This window comes from Ovis aries, chromosome X (genome assembly GCF_016772045.2).
Source record: "Ovis aries strain OAR_USU_Benz2616 breed Rambouillet chromosome X, ARS-UI_Ramb_v3.0, whole genome shotgun sequence".
Taxonomy (NCBI): Eukaryota; Metazoa; Chordata; class Mammalia; order Artiodactyla; family Bovidae; genus Ovis; species Ovis aries.
The window spans coordinates 95,504,308-95,519,743 of NC_056080.1; the positions used below are offsets into that span (position 1 = coordinate 95,504,308).

The window sequence follows — 15,436 nt, forward strand, 5'->3', positions numbered from 1 at the left end:
CAGCGGGGTGCCGAACCCGCCGCTGGTGGAGAGCTCTGGGCGTCCCCCTCCCGCAGGAGGAGCCTAGCACTCCTCCGCCATCCCTCCCCCGCGCTTTCGGCTCGCTATCTCCGCGGGCTGCTGCGGGAGAGGCGGGGCCGCCGCCCCCGGCGCGGGGCGGGGCGGGGCGGTGAGTGAGGTGGGGCGGGGGCCGAGGGGGGCGGGGGGAGTTCGGAGGGCCGGCGGTTGGCGGGGCCGCGAGCCTCGCCGACCGTTTCGCGCCGCCGGCCCACGCCGCAGTGTCGTGTGTGAACGGCACCTTCTCAGACAGCCCAGTAGAGTCCAGCTCGGCGCCCGGCAGCCTTCGACGCGATGTTCCGCCGGAGCTTTAATCGTTTTGTAAGTACACTCGCTTCGGCTCCCCGCGTGTCGGTTCGCTTGCTCGCCAGCCCCTTCGCCCGGTCCCTCAGAACAGTTTCCTGAGGGGAAGACTGCGTCTCTGGGAGACACCAGCAGCGCCCGCTCTTACATTTTCACGGAAACGACGCTGCCCGGGGCGGTCGGGGTGGGGAGTCAGATAGGGCTCTCGGAGCACCCCGCCACTCCACCCCGACCCCGGCCCATTTATCCGGAGCTTCCCTGGGCTGTTCCTTACAAACTGCCGCGGACGGCGCGGGGGCGCCCTCCGAGCTGGATGGTGGGGGACCCCCCGGGGGGGACCGACCCAAGGGTCCCTCGGTGTGCCAGTTACTCGAAGATGGCGTTTTATTATCAGGGAGGTTGCTTTCTTTTGTTTCCTCTGCCATGAGCACATGGAGGTAAACCTAGACCTGTCACCGTGGTCCAAAAAAGCCCTGGGGGCTGAGGGGTGGGAGGCTGGGGCCGGGCTCAGCCGGCTGCTCACCCGAGGCCGCGCAAACTTTGGAGACCCAGCCTGAGCCTCTCACCTTGAGGGTTTAATAAAAGCGAGGGCGATCGTCGGGGTGGGCTGAGTCGAGGTGGAAACGCGAGGAGGCGGCACCGCCGCTACCAAGCGAGCGCCGGGGCTGAAGCCTCGCCGAGCACCGAACGGCCCAGACCTTGACCCGGGGGAGGAGGTGAGCTGCGGCTGGACGCCTCCGTCCACGTCGACTCCCCCTCCCCGATCCCCAGAAAAGGGAATTTTATTGCCGAGGAGTTTGGCACCCGGAAAACCGATTACTGACTTTCTTGAGTAACCTGTTCACTCCTAGAGTGTACGTGAAGAATGGAGTGAAACCGGGACCATCTACTTCTATGCTGCTATTAGTAGCAACTTCCTTAATTGCAAGATGAGGTGGCGGGAATAGGATTTTATTTCTGCCAGTAATGTGAAAGGAAGGATTCGTCAGTAAATGTGGATTTTTCTGGCCTTAGGAGAAATGGTTGAGTGCTGTGCGCGCCTACCAACCCCCCTTACAAGATCTGTTTAAGAACTTGTCGGTTTGGCTGTTTTCCTGCGATTATTCGTAATCGAAGCATTGCTAGCATTTTTCACGCTTTGGATGAATTTGCTCTCATTTTTTCTGCATTTGAAATTTTCACAAATGTACCCTGGCTAAACGAAGTAATTGTACGTCCCCTTCTAGGCTATTATTATCACAAGAGTGCTGTTAATGTTTTTCTAAAGGTTTACCTCACCAGAAGCATGTCTTATGAAATTGGAGCAGGTTTACCTGTGGCACAGCAATAGAGGTTGTTCCTATCAGGATTTTGAAATCCGTAGGAATTGGCTTGTACTGTATGTTTTGCTAAAGCAAGTGACTAAAATTGGTTTCTCACATTTAGTCTGAGAAGGTAAAAGAGCATTGTGCTTCATAGTTCTATTTCATGCAGATTCTTGTGATCCTGAGTGTTGTTTGGGGGTGTTAGAAAAGGAAAGGTGACAAAGAGGACTAATTGTAATATTTGGGAAGAGGATAATCTTTTCACATGGCATTCTTATACTGGAAAACAACTGGACTGTGGTTCGTAATATATTCGTTAGCTCAACATTGAGATGATGACTCCCCCCCCTTTTTTAAGGATTTAAAGATTTGAAACCAAACAACCAGTCTAAAAGTATCAGTCTAAAAGCCCCCTTCATCTTTCTTTTGCTCAGAGTGGTCTGCGTTGTTTGAGTCTAGTAAGGAAGCAGTGCTGGCCGGGGAAGGCAGGGCATGCAGTAGAATTTGCAGCAGTTGTTGAGGTGCCAGCCTGCAGGTTTTGAGGCTAGTACCTTGCATCCCCGTCCAAGATCTCTGCGGAGAATATGCTCACACTGAAAGGAGCTTTGACCTCATTGTTTCTGCTGGAATACTGGACTGCTCGCATTTTCCTGAGCAACCATGACTCTGGTTAAGTCTCCAGAATTTCTACCAGTGCAGTGAACTGAAAGCTTCTCAGGAGTTGTATCTGAGCCCTAGGCCTAGGGCAAGGAATTAATCTGCAAACCCTTGGACGGAATGTGAAATATACTATCAAATACTTACTGCTAAAGAATGACTTCGAAATAGTTGTGGGGGGGGGGGCGGTTTTTAGCTCCCGTAGTCAGTAAGCAAAATGCTGTCCTCATCTTTTCCTTGGTAGAGACTGAGTGGCACTCCCATTTACATCACTAGAAGGATACAACTAAAGATTTAGGTTCGTCCTTCACTTTTCACTTCCATGCATTGGAGAGAGAAATGGCAACCCACTCTAGTGTTTTTGCCTGGAGAATCCCAGGGACTGGAGAGCCTGGTGGGCTGCCGTCTATGGGGTCGCACAGAGTTGGACACGACTGAAGTGACTTAGTTTAGCTTGCCTTGCACAGTAATATAGATGTAGTCTAAGTTGTGTGCTTTTATATTTTGGAGATGGGGCTATGAATTCCTTTCAGAATTAAGTGTTTTTCTTGTGTACCCGTGTACATCTGAAATTTACTTTGAATGTAATATAAATTCCAGTGATGTTGATTGTAGTTCTTGGTCACAAAACTAGATACTACATGTTAGGAAAGGGCTTTACATTTTAAGGGCTTCCCTTGTGGTTCAGCTGGTAAAGAATTGGCCCGCAGTGCAGGAGACCTGGGTTCAATCCCTGGGTTGGGAAGATTCCCTGGAGAAGGGAAAGGCTACCCAGTATTCTGGCCTGGAGAATTCCATAGACTGTATAGTCCATGGGGTTGCAAAGAGTCAGACACGACTGAGCGACTTTCAGTTAGATTTTAAACCTAACATGGGAAGTAGTATCATCTTTTACAGCTCAGTAGAGAAGGCAATGGCAACCCACTCCAGTACTCTTGCCTGGAAAATCCCATGGATGGAGGAGCCTGGTGGGCTGCCGTCTATGGGGTTGCACAGAGTCAGACACGACTGAAGCAACTTACCAGCAGCAGCAGCAGCAGTGTTTGCCAAATCGTTTTAAAAATGCCATTTATTTCTCCAGGCCCAGGTTCTCCAGTTTTGAAAGAGAAAGTTCTTTCAGTTCAGTTCAGTAGCTCAGTCGTGTCTGACTCTTTGCGACCCCATGAATTGCAGCACACCAGGCCTCCCTGTCCATCACCAACTCCTGGAGTTCACTCAAACTCACGTCCATCGAGTTCGTGATGCCATCCAGCCATCTCATCCTCTGTCGTCCCCTTTTCCTCCTGCCCCCAATCCCTCCCATCAGAGTCTTTTCCAATGAGTCAGCTCTTTTCATGAGGTGCCCAAAGTACTGGAGTTTCAGCTTTAGCATCATTCCTTCCAAGGAACACCCAGGGCTGATCTCCTTTAGAATGGACTGGTTGGATCTCCTTGCAGTCCAAGGAACTCTGAAGAGTCTTCTCCAACACCACAGTTCAAAAGCATCAATTCTCTGGTACTCAGGTTTCTTCACAGTCCAACTCTCACATCCATACATGACCACTGGAAAAACCATAGCCTTGACTAGACAGACCTTTGTTGGCAAAGTAATGTCTCTGCTTTTGAATATGCTGTCTAGGTTGGTCATAACTTTCCTTCCAAGGAGTAAGCGTCTTTTAATTTCATGGCTGCAGTTACCGTCTGCAGTGATTTCGGAGCCCAGAAACGTAAAGTCGGACACTGTTTCCCCATCGATTTCCCATAAAGTGATGGGACCAGATGCCATGATCTTAGTTTTCTGAATGTTGAGTTTTAAGCCAACTTTTTCACTCTCTTCTTTCACTTTCATCAAGAGGCTTTTTAGTTCCTCTTCACTTTCTGCCATAAGAGAAAGTTCTTTAGCTTGAGCTAAAAGAAATAGTGATTCATTGTATTTTTTAAAGACATGGCCTTGATGTCTTTGCCATTAAGAAATTGTCTTGTGTCCTTTCTGATGAATTATGACTTTCCTTCTGACAATTTTGTGGTAGAAAGAAATTGGTGGATTTGGTGTAGGATTTTCGGATTTAGATATGTAGGAGATGTCTTAAAAGATTTAAGAGTTGGATGTCTGAGAGTATAATAAAAACTATATAGCCTATTCCCAGTCAACATCTCTAGTCTCCATAAATAAAATAAATAATGGTAGTTTTTTTTGTACAATTTACTTTCCATTAAAAGAATGTTTAATTGGCAGTCTGGACTAATTGAAACTTAAGTGTCAGGGACTTTTATTCTATCTTTTACTCTTCGTGACTTTCATAGTGATTACAGTAGCATTTTCACATGAGTTGAAAGGTTTAATGAGAATCTAAACAACAAGAATTAACCCCATTTGGCTTACACACTTATTTCATGCTAACAAGACTTTACTTGATAAAATAATTCAGGGGACTTGGCCAGGTGGATGCTATTTAACTAGCCTGTCAGAGAATGATATGAAACAGGTGTGAATTTCTAGATCATCGACATAAAAGCTTAAGTTTTGAGTTGAAATATTGGGAAAAAAAAACTCTCTCTGATTCTATTAGCTCTCAAACTGTTTTGTCTCCATAAAGCATGCAGCGTATAGTAATATCATCACATAGAAAATGTTGTATCTGTCGAAGACACCCAGGACTGGAAAGAAGTTGACTGCATAAGGTATTTTAAGGAAAATTCAAAATAAGATAAAAAAATATTCAAAATAATGAAATAGGTAGTTAATGTATTTCTTTGAGTCTGATCTCTGGTGGCCTTTACCTGCAGTGGCTTGAAGCAGGATTTCCGTTTTGGGCCAGAGATTGAAGGCAGGTAGCAGCAATCCTGGCCACTAGACCTCCAGGGCCAGTGGCCTGTGACAAGACCCTGGCCCTTTGGCTTTGTAGAAATGAATTGCCACAGAGAGATAGAAAGTAGTGAAATAAGTAAAGTGTTTATTAGGAGGAAAAAGTGTACGTGTGGATAGACATACATGGGTGGGCTCAGAGAGTTGTGCCCTTGTGGTAGTTTGAGTCACTTTCATGGGGTATTTCTTCCGGGTTTCCTTTGCCTCATAATCTTGCTCTGCCTGGCTCTGAGTCTGCAGTTTGGTTTATCTCAGGATCTTCCCATGTGTACACCCACTTCTTTTAGCCAAGATGGAGTCTAGTGAAGAGGCCTCTGGGTAGGTTGACATTGCCTACTATGGGGTGCATCCCTTCTTGACATCCAAGGAGGCTCTCTGTGCCTGTGTAGTCGGGAAGGCCTCCTTGACCTCAAGAATGAGGAATGTGTGGTCTGTCTCTTATCTGGGCAGCTCCTCTGCTCTGGCTTTTATCTTTGTCTTGGAATATCTGTCCACAGGGGACAAACTCCAGCTGCTCAGCTTGGGGCCCATCTGTCTGCTGCCTCAAATCCAAGGCAAGACCAATTTAGTGAAGCAATCAATATATGGAGACAGTGAATAAAATTCAGGTAATTTGGGGGTCTTTTTGTAGTAAGGTTTTTTGTTTTCTCTTTGAATTAATATTATCAGAGTAATTATATTTTTTTTCTTGTTTCACTTTACTAAAATCCTCAGCCTGACATTGCTGAGCAAGGAAAATATTGAAGAGTTTTATTATGTGTAGAAATTTATCTGAATGTATGTAGTGCAGTATTTTTGCATTTACACCAACATTACAAATGGCCTGTTCATCTTTGCTCCTACCAGGTAGTTCATACATGGCTGGATTTTTAAAAAATTAATTATTTATTGGCTGCACTGGGCATCAGTTGTGGCCCCTGGGATCCAGTTCCCAGACTAGGGATCAAACCTGGGCTCCCTGCTTTGGGAGCTTAAAGTCCCAGCCAGAGGACCACCCAGGAAGTCGCCATGGCTGGGTTTAACAGGTGAATTTGCCCCTATTAAAAGCAAACTTTTATTATCGTATTGTAATTTCTTTGAGGGCAGGGGTTCCTTTTCCCTGCATAAAGAACTTCCCCCACCAGGGATCAAATCCACACCTCCTACAGTGGAACCGCAGTCTTAACCACTGGACACCAGGTAAGCCCCTGTCATTTCCTTTTAATTTCTGTGGCACTTTACATTAGTTTTTCTCCACTGGGAGAGAATCAACTCCTAATGCCCTAGAGAATCTGTTTTATGTTATACTTATCTCCTGTGCATGCATCTGTAGATGAGGAATTCCAGTTGAAAAAGGCTGCCCTAGATGTTGAAAGCTGCTGGGGGCAGGGACAGTTGGCACAGTGCCTGGTGCATAGTAGGTGTTTGATAAATATTTGAATGAAAAATTTTTATGTTTCACATAAATAATAGCTTCTGCTTATAGTGATATTTATGAAATTCTTATGAAAAAATGGTTAAAAATGAGGAGTTCTAGTTAACTGGGTGTGATACACCCAATCAGCAAGGTTTGGAGAGCTTCCAGATTGATTTATAATAACAAATATATATGTGTATTTGGTCTTCGCCTGTTTCTGGCCCAGAGCTCCTAAAACCCTTGGCATTTCCGACTTTGAGAGCAATAAAGGTGTTTTTTTAATAAGGTTAATGAGGTGAATTGGGAAAGCATCTCTGGTTGGCGGCTGGTCACCAGGGAAACCAACCCTTTTATTAGAGACTTGGAACTTTCAGTTCCAAACCCCTGATTTCTGTGGATTGGAGAGGGCCTGGTGATTGAGTCACCAGTGACCAATGGGTTAGTCAATCATGCCTATTAATGAAGCCTGTATAAACCGCCCCCCCCTCAAAAAACAGGGTTTGGAGAGCTTCCAGGTTGGAGATTTGTGAAGAGCAGGCCGTGCTCCTAGAGAGCACAGAAGCTCCGTGCCATTTCCCCATTCCTTGCCCTATGCATTTCCTCCATTTGGCTGATCCTTGTATAATAAACCAGTGATCTAGGAAGTAAAATGATTCTCTGAGTTCTGTAAGCCACTCTAGCAAATTAATGAAACCAAAGACGGAGATTATGGGAACCTCTGATTTATAGTCAGTCAGTCAGAAGTACTGGTAACAACCTGGACTTGAGGCTGGTGTCTGAAACCCAGGGTGGAGGTTGTTGGGAAGCCCAGTTTGTAGTCAGTTGGTCAGAAACAGCTGATAACCTGGACCTGCTGCTGGTGTATGAAGTGGCTGGCTGGGGGAGTCTTGTGGGACTGAGTGTCTAACCTGGGGTATCTGATGCTACCTCTATTCAGAGATAAGTTGAATTATGGGACACTCAGGTTATGTCTGAGAATTGCTTGTTGGTGTGGGGACACCCCTCCATATTGGAACTGTGATCAGAACCTAAACATTGGTGTGTACTGATTACCAATTTTTAAACTATTAGAATAAATATATCTAACGACAAAGCTATACTGACCATAGTATAATCTCTTAGATGATTACATCATTTTATGATTTTGCAGGGTGTTATTTCATTCAACAAATATTCACTGAACATCTGTTATGTACTGGGCACTATAGTAGGCCCTGGGACACATTGGTGAGCAAGACAAACTCCCTCTCTTCATGAGCGTTAATGGTCATTATGTACACGGCTATAGATTTAGAGGATGTGGTGACTGCTCTGTAACACATTTGTGACAAACCATGCAACTTGCTTTTTTATAAATAAGTTACTATTATATACTTGTTTGTCTTTCTACCAGAAATAGAGTGAACAATTTCGATTATTTTCTGGTTGTTTGGATTTCAGATAAAAAGGGATTTGTTGCATTTGATACCTTCAATATGACCTAGACATGGCAAAGGGCTCTTTTGCAAATAGATGTTAGTCTGATTCTCTGTAAAGTGGGACACCTATTTAGGAATGAATCACTACTACTTGAAGTAAATATTAGATAACCTGAAAACAAGTTTTGTCTTTTTTTAAAATCCTGATCTGGGTTTTACTGATTCAGCAACATAAAACTTGGGATGTCTTCTGAACACCTATAAGGGTTTACTGTTTGCTTCTTCTGTTTATGATTCTTGTGCATAATTCAACCTTTTAGTGGGTGATACTGAGTGCCTATAAATCAGGTAGTTTCCAGTGCTCTTAATGAGCTTTTAGCAGAAGTGAGATTTGAGCAGGTAAAGCTGGCCAATTTCATATTGATACAACTATCCAGGTGAGCTTGTTTCCTCATGTAGGCTGCCAGTTGACCAGCGACTGCAGTGGGTTCTGAAAGGTAAAGTACAGCCAGTGACCCCTGTGCTGTGCTTAGTCACTCAGTCATGTCCAACTCTTTGTGACCCCATGGACTGTAGCCCAGGCTCTTCTTTCCATGGGGATTCTCCAGGCAAGAATACTGGAGTGGGTTGCCATGCCCTCCTCCAGGGGATCTTCCCAACCCAGAAATCCATCCAGGGTCTCCTGCATTGCAGGCAGATTCTTTACCATCTGAGCTACTAGTGACCCCTAGAGAACCATAATTAACATCCCTGCCTCTGGATGATGTGCAGAGAACTAGCTCATGAGTGAATTCAAATACTGGTTTGTTGAGTGATGGGAAAAAATCATTAAGGTTGACTGCTTGTCTAACATGGTATAAGTTCTCCCAAAGAGGTGGAAGCATGGGACACAAATGAAAAACACTTTTTTCCCCCTCAAGGTGGTGGAGTTCCTATACATCTGTAGTCCTTTATATGGAATAATCTTTTGCATCTCGAATTCTTCAGATTGGAAGGAATTTTCTGGTTGGGCAGAGTGAGGTTCTAGGCTTCCATAAGTGAAGTAGGTGCTGTTTTCAAGTTTGTTTACATTCACTTAACACAAACCTTCCTGGCCTAGGATAAGGGTAGATCAGTGGTGACTGTAAAACAAACATTAGCACAACTGCAGCATATGTTAACACTACTGCAGTTTAGTGATGAATGAGTACTCAGCACTGCAGATATGGGCGTGGGGTGCCCTGTGCCAGTACATTGGCAGGCAGCCCCACACTTACTGCAATGTGTGGAGGGATTGCTGGTTTGGCTGACTTACTGATTATTTGAGGTTTATAGATAATATTGGACTGTGGATATCCAGATTTGGGAGGTTAATATGTATTTGTGAAATACAGATTGTCATCAATTTTTTGCCCTATATTTATTTAATAAAATATGGGAGGATTGGTGAAGATTACCCTGTTCAAGCAGATACCGTGTACTTTTTTTTAGACTCCTCCATTATATGTTGTCATAAAGTAGTGTGGCTGTATTTTTCTAGTCTCTTTTTCCTGTAGATATTGAAAAAATCAGCAGTTTTCTTGATAATGATTGTGCCTTTAGCAGAGCATCAAGTAAACAGTAGATGCTCAATAAATACTTTCTGAATTGATAGCATAGTCTGAGTCAGTAATAGAAGTTGAACAATGACCAGCTACTGAGAAGCTTATGCGTTTCAGACTGGGCTTGAGTGCATGGCACTAAAAATAACATCCTTTCAGTTACAAAATACTACACTATATTTATTCTAAATGCGAAAAAAATTATACTTTCCTACCCACTTAAAAAGGAAAAGCTTTAGCATTTACTTGACGCTAGTTTCTTGATCAGCGAAAAAGATTATCTTTAGTGCCTTCCCCTTTGTTGGCCAGTCACAGAAAACTATAACCCATATCCTGTTCTCAACTTCTAAAATTATAAGCAAATCCGTATTCTTTTTGTTAAATCCTATGCATAAGCTTATATTTTTTGTTGCCACCAGCACATCAAATCTTTTTGAAAACCAAAGCTACAGAATTCACTCTCCCAAGAGCATTATTTGGATTCCAGATTCCACTTGGTATTTGGTGCTGGGTGGATACCTGCAGTGAGAAGGCAGAGCAACCAGAGGAATTGTGGAGTTTGAGGGAAGCAGTTTTGTTGAGAAAAGAGCCTTAACCTTGTTTAAAAGGGTTAGTGCAAGTCCTGGTTTTGCCATTTACATCCTAGCTTGGGAATTCGGCACTGTAGTTCCTGTACATCAAAGTGTTACCCGAAGTATGGTCCTTAGACTACCTGCAGAAGAATCATCTGGGAATCTTATTAGAAATAGAAACTCTTGAGCCTCAAACCTAGTGAATCCAAGTCTCAGGTGATAGGTGCCAGGAAACTGCATTTTTAGCAGGCACTCCAAGTAGTTCCTCAGTTCAAAAAAATTGGAGAACATCCATATTCAATAACCTGGAGAAGGGAACGGCTACCCACTCCAGTATTCTGGCCTGGAGAATTTAATGGACTGTATAGTCCATGGGGTTGCAAAGAGTCAGACACGACTGAGTGACTTTCACACACATATTTGATAAACGCTGAAATGTTTATTTTCTGTGTACACTCTGTTCCTGTTTCTGAAGTCTCCTTTCTTCACCTATAGAATGAACATCACACCTACTTGGCATGATTGTTGAAGTTTGGTAAGCTATTCAGCACATACCAATTGTGCCAGAGGTCCCCAGAACCACGCCCAGGTTCGATGGCTTACTGGCCAAACTCAGAAGACTCAGCATGCTTACTGGCCGAACTCAGAAGACTCAGCATAATAGTTGTCCTCACAGCTCTAATTTATTATAGAGAAAGGCTCCAAAGCAAAGTCAGCAAAGGGAAAAGGCTCAAGAGGCCATGTCTGCAGGAACCCAGGCACAGCTCCCAACAGTCCTCTCCCAGTGGAGTCACACAGGTTGTGCTTAATTCCTCCCAGCAATGTGTTGTCTCCAAAGGGAGCCTCTTAGAGACTCAGTGCCCAGAGTTTTTATTGGGAGCTGGTCACATAGACACACACCCTCTGCCTGGTACATGCAGAATTTCAGACTTCCAGAAGGAAAACAGGTATTTAGCATAAACCATAACGTTATGCCAACACAGCGAGCTATTCTTACCACTTAGGATGGTGGGAACCTTCCCCACGTCCAATTCCCCAGACACCATCTGTGTCTATACCAACCTTGTAAGCAGACACTTTTAAGAATAGAAGTCAGACCTGCTCTGTTAACTTTTTCACTGTTAGGAAATACTGGTATTTTTCAGAGAAGGGAAATGACTGACCCTGGGTCATTAAGCTAATGAAGCAGCAGAACTGAGTCGGTCTGAAACTCCCAGCAATCATCACCTTGTTCTCATTGCTGTACACATCGTGCTTCTGGATGATAGGTCATTGCTTTGCAGATCGTTGAATGTATTCACTGTCGCTTGCAGCAGAAGAGCAGCCTGCCGGTGATAAATTGATGCACCCAGTGGGGGAGCCAGGAAGTATTGATGTTTCTGCCAGTTTAGCGTCAACACTTGCTGGTTTCCTCTCTGGAGCATCACTAAATTCGTGGATTTTCAGTTTTTCTGACTTTTGTCACTGCCCCAACTCCTCCATGTTCCATCCATTTACCCATAGTCCCAGCCAACACTCATTAGCATCATTACTTCATCCCATTCTGTGATGGTTAGCTGTTAGCTTATAGGCAGCCAATTTTAAAAATCCTTTTGGATAACACAGGTCCAAAGAGCAGGCATAGTGAAGAGTTTTTGGTCAAGGATAATTCTATAGGAAAGGCTGTCAAATGGAAGACTAAATTCTTGGGCTAATGAATGAATTTTATGGAAATGTTTATAAGTAGTACTTTACTGCAGGATTTTTGAGTTCTGTGATCATGGAAAACCTCAGTGATATCTCTGGTTATTCTTAGTTTCAATCTTTTTTTTTTTAATCTGTTATCAAAAAAGAAAATTAATAATTCAGTTATGATTTGGGGCAAAGAATAAATTAGGAAATCATACTGGAAGATGCAGTAATCCTGCAGCTCAATGGGGAGCAGAAGCCAGGAGGGAGCTGTCACAAATAAGTAACAGCTGGGTAGAGCAGATTATGTAAGTTACACCTGTTGTGTAAGGAGTGGGGATGTTCTTGAAGCTTCACAATTAATGTAGCTTGCAATAATATAGATTAAGGGATCTATAATGTAGTGCACAGTTTACTTTTGGCTTCTTTTCTGAAAACATCCATATGAACCAAAAGCTTCCTTTGAACACCCGTGCCCTACTGTAGAGGTATATAAGGCACAGCCTTGCTCTCCAGTAGGTTGCAGTCTATTAGAGACAGAAGACCACGCATAAGAGCAACCTCCCCAGGCAGCAGGTAATCAGTGCTATCCTCCTTAAGGTACACACAGGAAGTGCTGCTGGCGTTTAGACTAGTGCGCCAACTCCCTTGGCAACAGTGCCAGTAGACACTCTTCTGAAATTCATTATTCCAGTGATGGTGGTGCTCAGTCTTCTGATTTGATACAGGAACTGGGATGGAATAAGCATTTGGGGTAGTATTTCATGACCCTGCTTGATAATAACATTATATGACTGGTTATTTGGTTTTCCTGCTTATGTAATAAGTGCACACTTACAGAAATTTTTACTACATGGGGACAATATGGTAGTTTATTATCTTCAGTACTGTTGGTCATTTTAAAAAGCTGAGGAGCCAGCATTTGTCCAGGAGCACCTTATAGTAATACTTCTGTTTCACTGTCATTAAATAGCATAGCTCTCTCTCTCTCTCTCTCTCTCTTTTTTTTTTTTTTTTAATTTAGCTGTACCAGGCTGTAGTTGCAGCATGATCAGGGATGAAACCTGAGCCCCCTGCATTGGGAACTTGGAGTATCAGCCACTGGACCACCAGGGAAGTCCCAACATGGTTCTTAATAGACATTCAGATCTGACCTTCATTGTATCTTTGTTGTTGTTTAGTCACTAAGTCGTGTCCGACTCTTCTATGACTCCATGGACTGTAGCCCACCAGGCTCCTCTGTCCGTGGGATTTCCCAGGCAAGAATACTGGAGTGGGTTGCCATTTCCTTCTCCAGGGCATCTTTCTGACCTTCATTGTACCTTACCAGAACATGAATTGCATCTTATTCCCACATAGTTCATCACCACAGGCTGTTGATGCTACTTGTGCTTTATCATCACGACTGCCACTCTAGTCCAAGTCATCAGCATCTCTTTCACATTTGTTCCTCCTCCAGTCTTCCCTCTTTCAACAGATGGCACCATCTTCTACCTAGTAGCTCAAGCTAGAAACCTAGCAGTCATCCTTAATAACGCCTTTCGCTTTATCTCCTACATCTGTTCTCAGCAAATCCAATAGGTTCTAATTCAGAAAGAGTTCTCAAATCCATCCTCTTCTCTACTTTGCCATCCCTACCACCATCCAAGTCCAAGCTACCACTATCACTTATCTGGATCATTGCAGTAGATGATCTCATCTCCTACTGCACTCTCCAATCCACCTTCCACACAGCATCAAAGGGATCTTTCACAGATGTGTATTTGAAAGCCTTCAGTGACTTTCCAGTACTCTCTAGATAAAGACCTGACCAGTATCAGGTGTGATTGACTTATTTCATTTAGCATGTTTTCAAGGTTTATTTGTATTGTAGCATGTATCAGTAGTTTATTCCTTTTTATGACTCAATAATATTCCACTGAATAGATATACCACATTTTGTTTATCCATTTGTCAGCTAATGGGCATTTGGATTGTTTATATTTTTTTGCTGTTATGAATAATAATTCTGCTTTGGACATTTTTGTATATGTTTTTTATGTGGACACATTTTCATTTCTGTTGGCTGTGTACCTAGATTTGGAATTGCTGGGTTAAATATTTAATTCTATGTTTAACATTTTGAGGAACTGCCAAACGTTTCCACTGCTCTTCTGTATTTATTACTTTAAAAAATTCTGTTAAAAGACATAGATAAAATGTATCCTAAACTTTTTAAAGTACATAGTTCAGTTGGGCTTCCCTTGTGGCTCAGCTGGTAAAGAATCTGCCTGCAGTGTGGGAGACCTGGGTTCAATCCCTGGGTTGGGAAGATCCCCTGGAGAAGAGAAAGGCTACCCAGTCCAGTATTTTGGCCTGGAAAATTCCATGGACTCCATGGGGTCACAAAGAGTCTGACACGACTGAGTGACTTTCACCTTCTTTTTTCATAGTTCAGTAGTGTTGAGTATGTTCACATTGTTGTTCAACAGATCTCCAGAACTTTTTCATCTTACACAGCTGAAACTCTCTACCCATTAAACAGCAACACCTCATTTCCCATTCCTTACTCCCCGCATCCCCTAGTAACTACCACTGTACTTTCTGTTTTTAGGAATTTGACTGTTTTAGATATCTCATATAAATGAAGTCCTACCATATTTTTCTTTTCTTTTTTTTAACCATATTTTTCTTATTGTGGCCTCATATAAATGGAGTCCTACATAGTTTTCTTATTTATTTCACTTAGCATAATAGCCCCAAGATTCATCCATGCTGTAGCATGTGACATGATTTTCTTCCTTTTTAAGGCTGAATGATACTCTGTTTATGTATTGCATTTTGTTTATCCCACCATCTATTGATGGACATTTGGGTTGCTTCCATTTCTTGACAATTGTGAATATTGCTGCTATTAACAAAAGTGTGCAGATAATCACTTTGAGATCCTGATTTCAAGATCTCATTCTTTTGGGTATATATGCAAAAGTAGGATTGTTGAATCTTATGGTGATTTTGTGTTTAATTTTTGAGATGCATCTGTACTGTTTTCCATAGTAGCTGTACCATTTTACATACCCATCATTGCAGAAGGCTGCCAGTTTCTCCACATCCTCACCAACACTTTTTTCCCCCCTTAGGAGAGGGTGATGTTTGGTAGGAGCCATCCTGATGGTTGTTTATATGGTTTAGATTTGCATTTCTCTGATGATTAGTGACATTGAGCATCTTTTCATACTTTTGGCCATTTGTATATCATCTTTGGAGAAATGTCTATTCATGTGTTTGCATATTTTTTATCAGATAATTTTTTGTTATCCAGTTGTAGGAGTTCTTTATATCTTAGATCTTAACCCTTTATCAGATATATGCTTTCTGTATATTTTCTTCCATTCAGTGGTTTGTTTCCCTTTTTATATTTTTGATTGTTTCCTTTGATGCATAGAAGTTTTTTAATTTGATGAAGTCCCGTTTGTCTGTTTTTGCATTTGTTGCCTATGCTCTTTTAGTGTCATCTCCAAGAAATCATTGCCAAATCCAATGTCATGAAGCTTCTCCCCTATGTTTTCTTCTAGGATTTTTGTTTTTGTTTTTGTTTTTGTTTTAGGGCTTACATTTAGATCTTTAATCCATTTTGAGTTGACTTTTGTATTTGGT

General features: G+C 42.9%; 1 protein-coding gene across 19 annotated transcripts in view; it reads left to right on the forward strand.

Annotated features, from left to right (window-relative positions):
* The first annotated feature begins 206 nt into the window (after positions 1 to 206).
* Positions 207 to 15,436, forward strand: part of ATP11C (ATPase phospholipid transporting 11C) — a 172,381-nt gene continuing 157,151 nt past the window's right edge. For 17 of the 19 annotated variants that reach the window (XM_027963685.3, XM_060408249.1, XM_027963684.3 and 14 more), the window contains exon 1: positions 207 to 378. In XM_027963685.3, coding sequence (XP_027819486.1) covers positions 352 to 378 — 27 coding nt within the window. In that variant the 5' untranslated portion in view covers positions 207 to 351. Of the gene's footprint in view, positions 379 to 5,663; positions 5,775 to 15,436 lie in introns of all 19 variants that reach the window. The other 2 variants (XM_060408250.1, XM_060408251.1) reach the window with 1 other exon arrangement.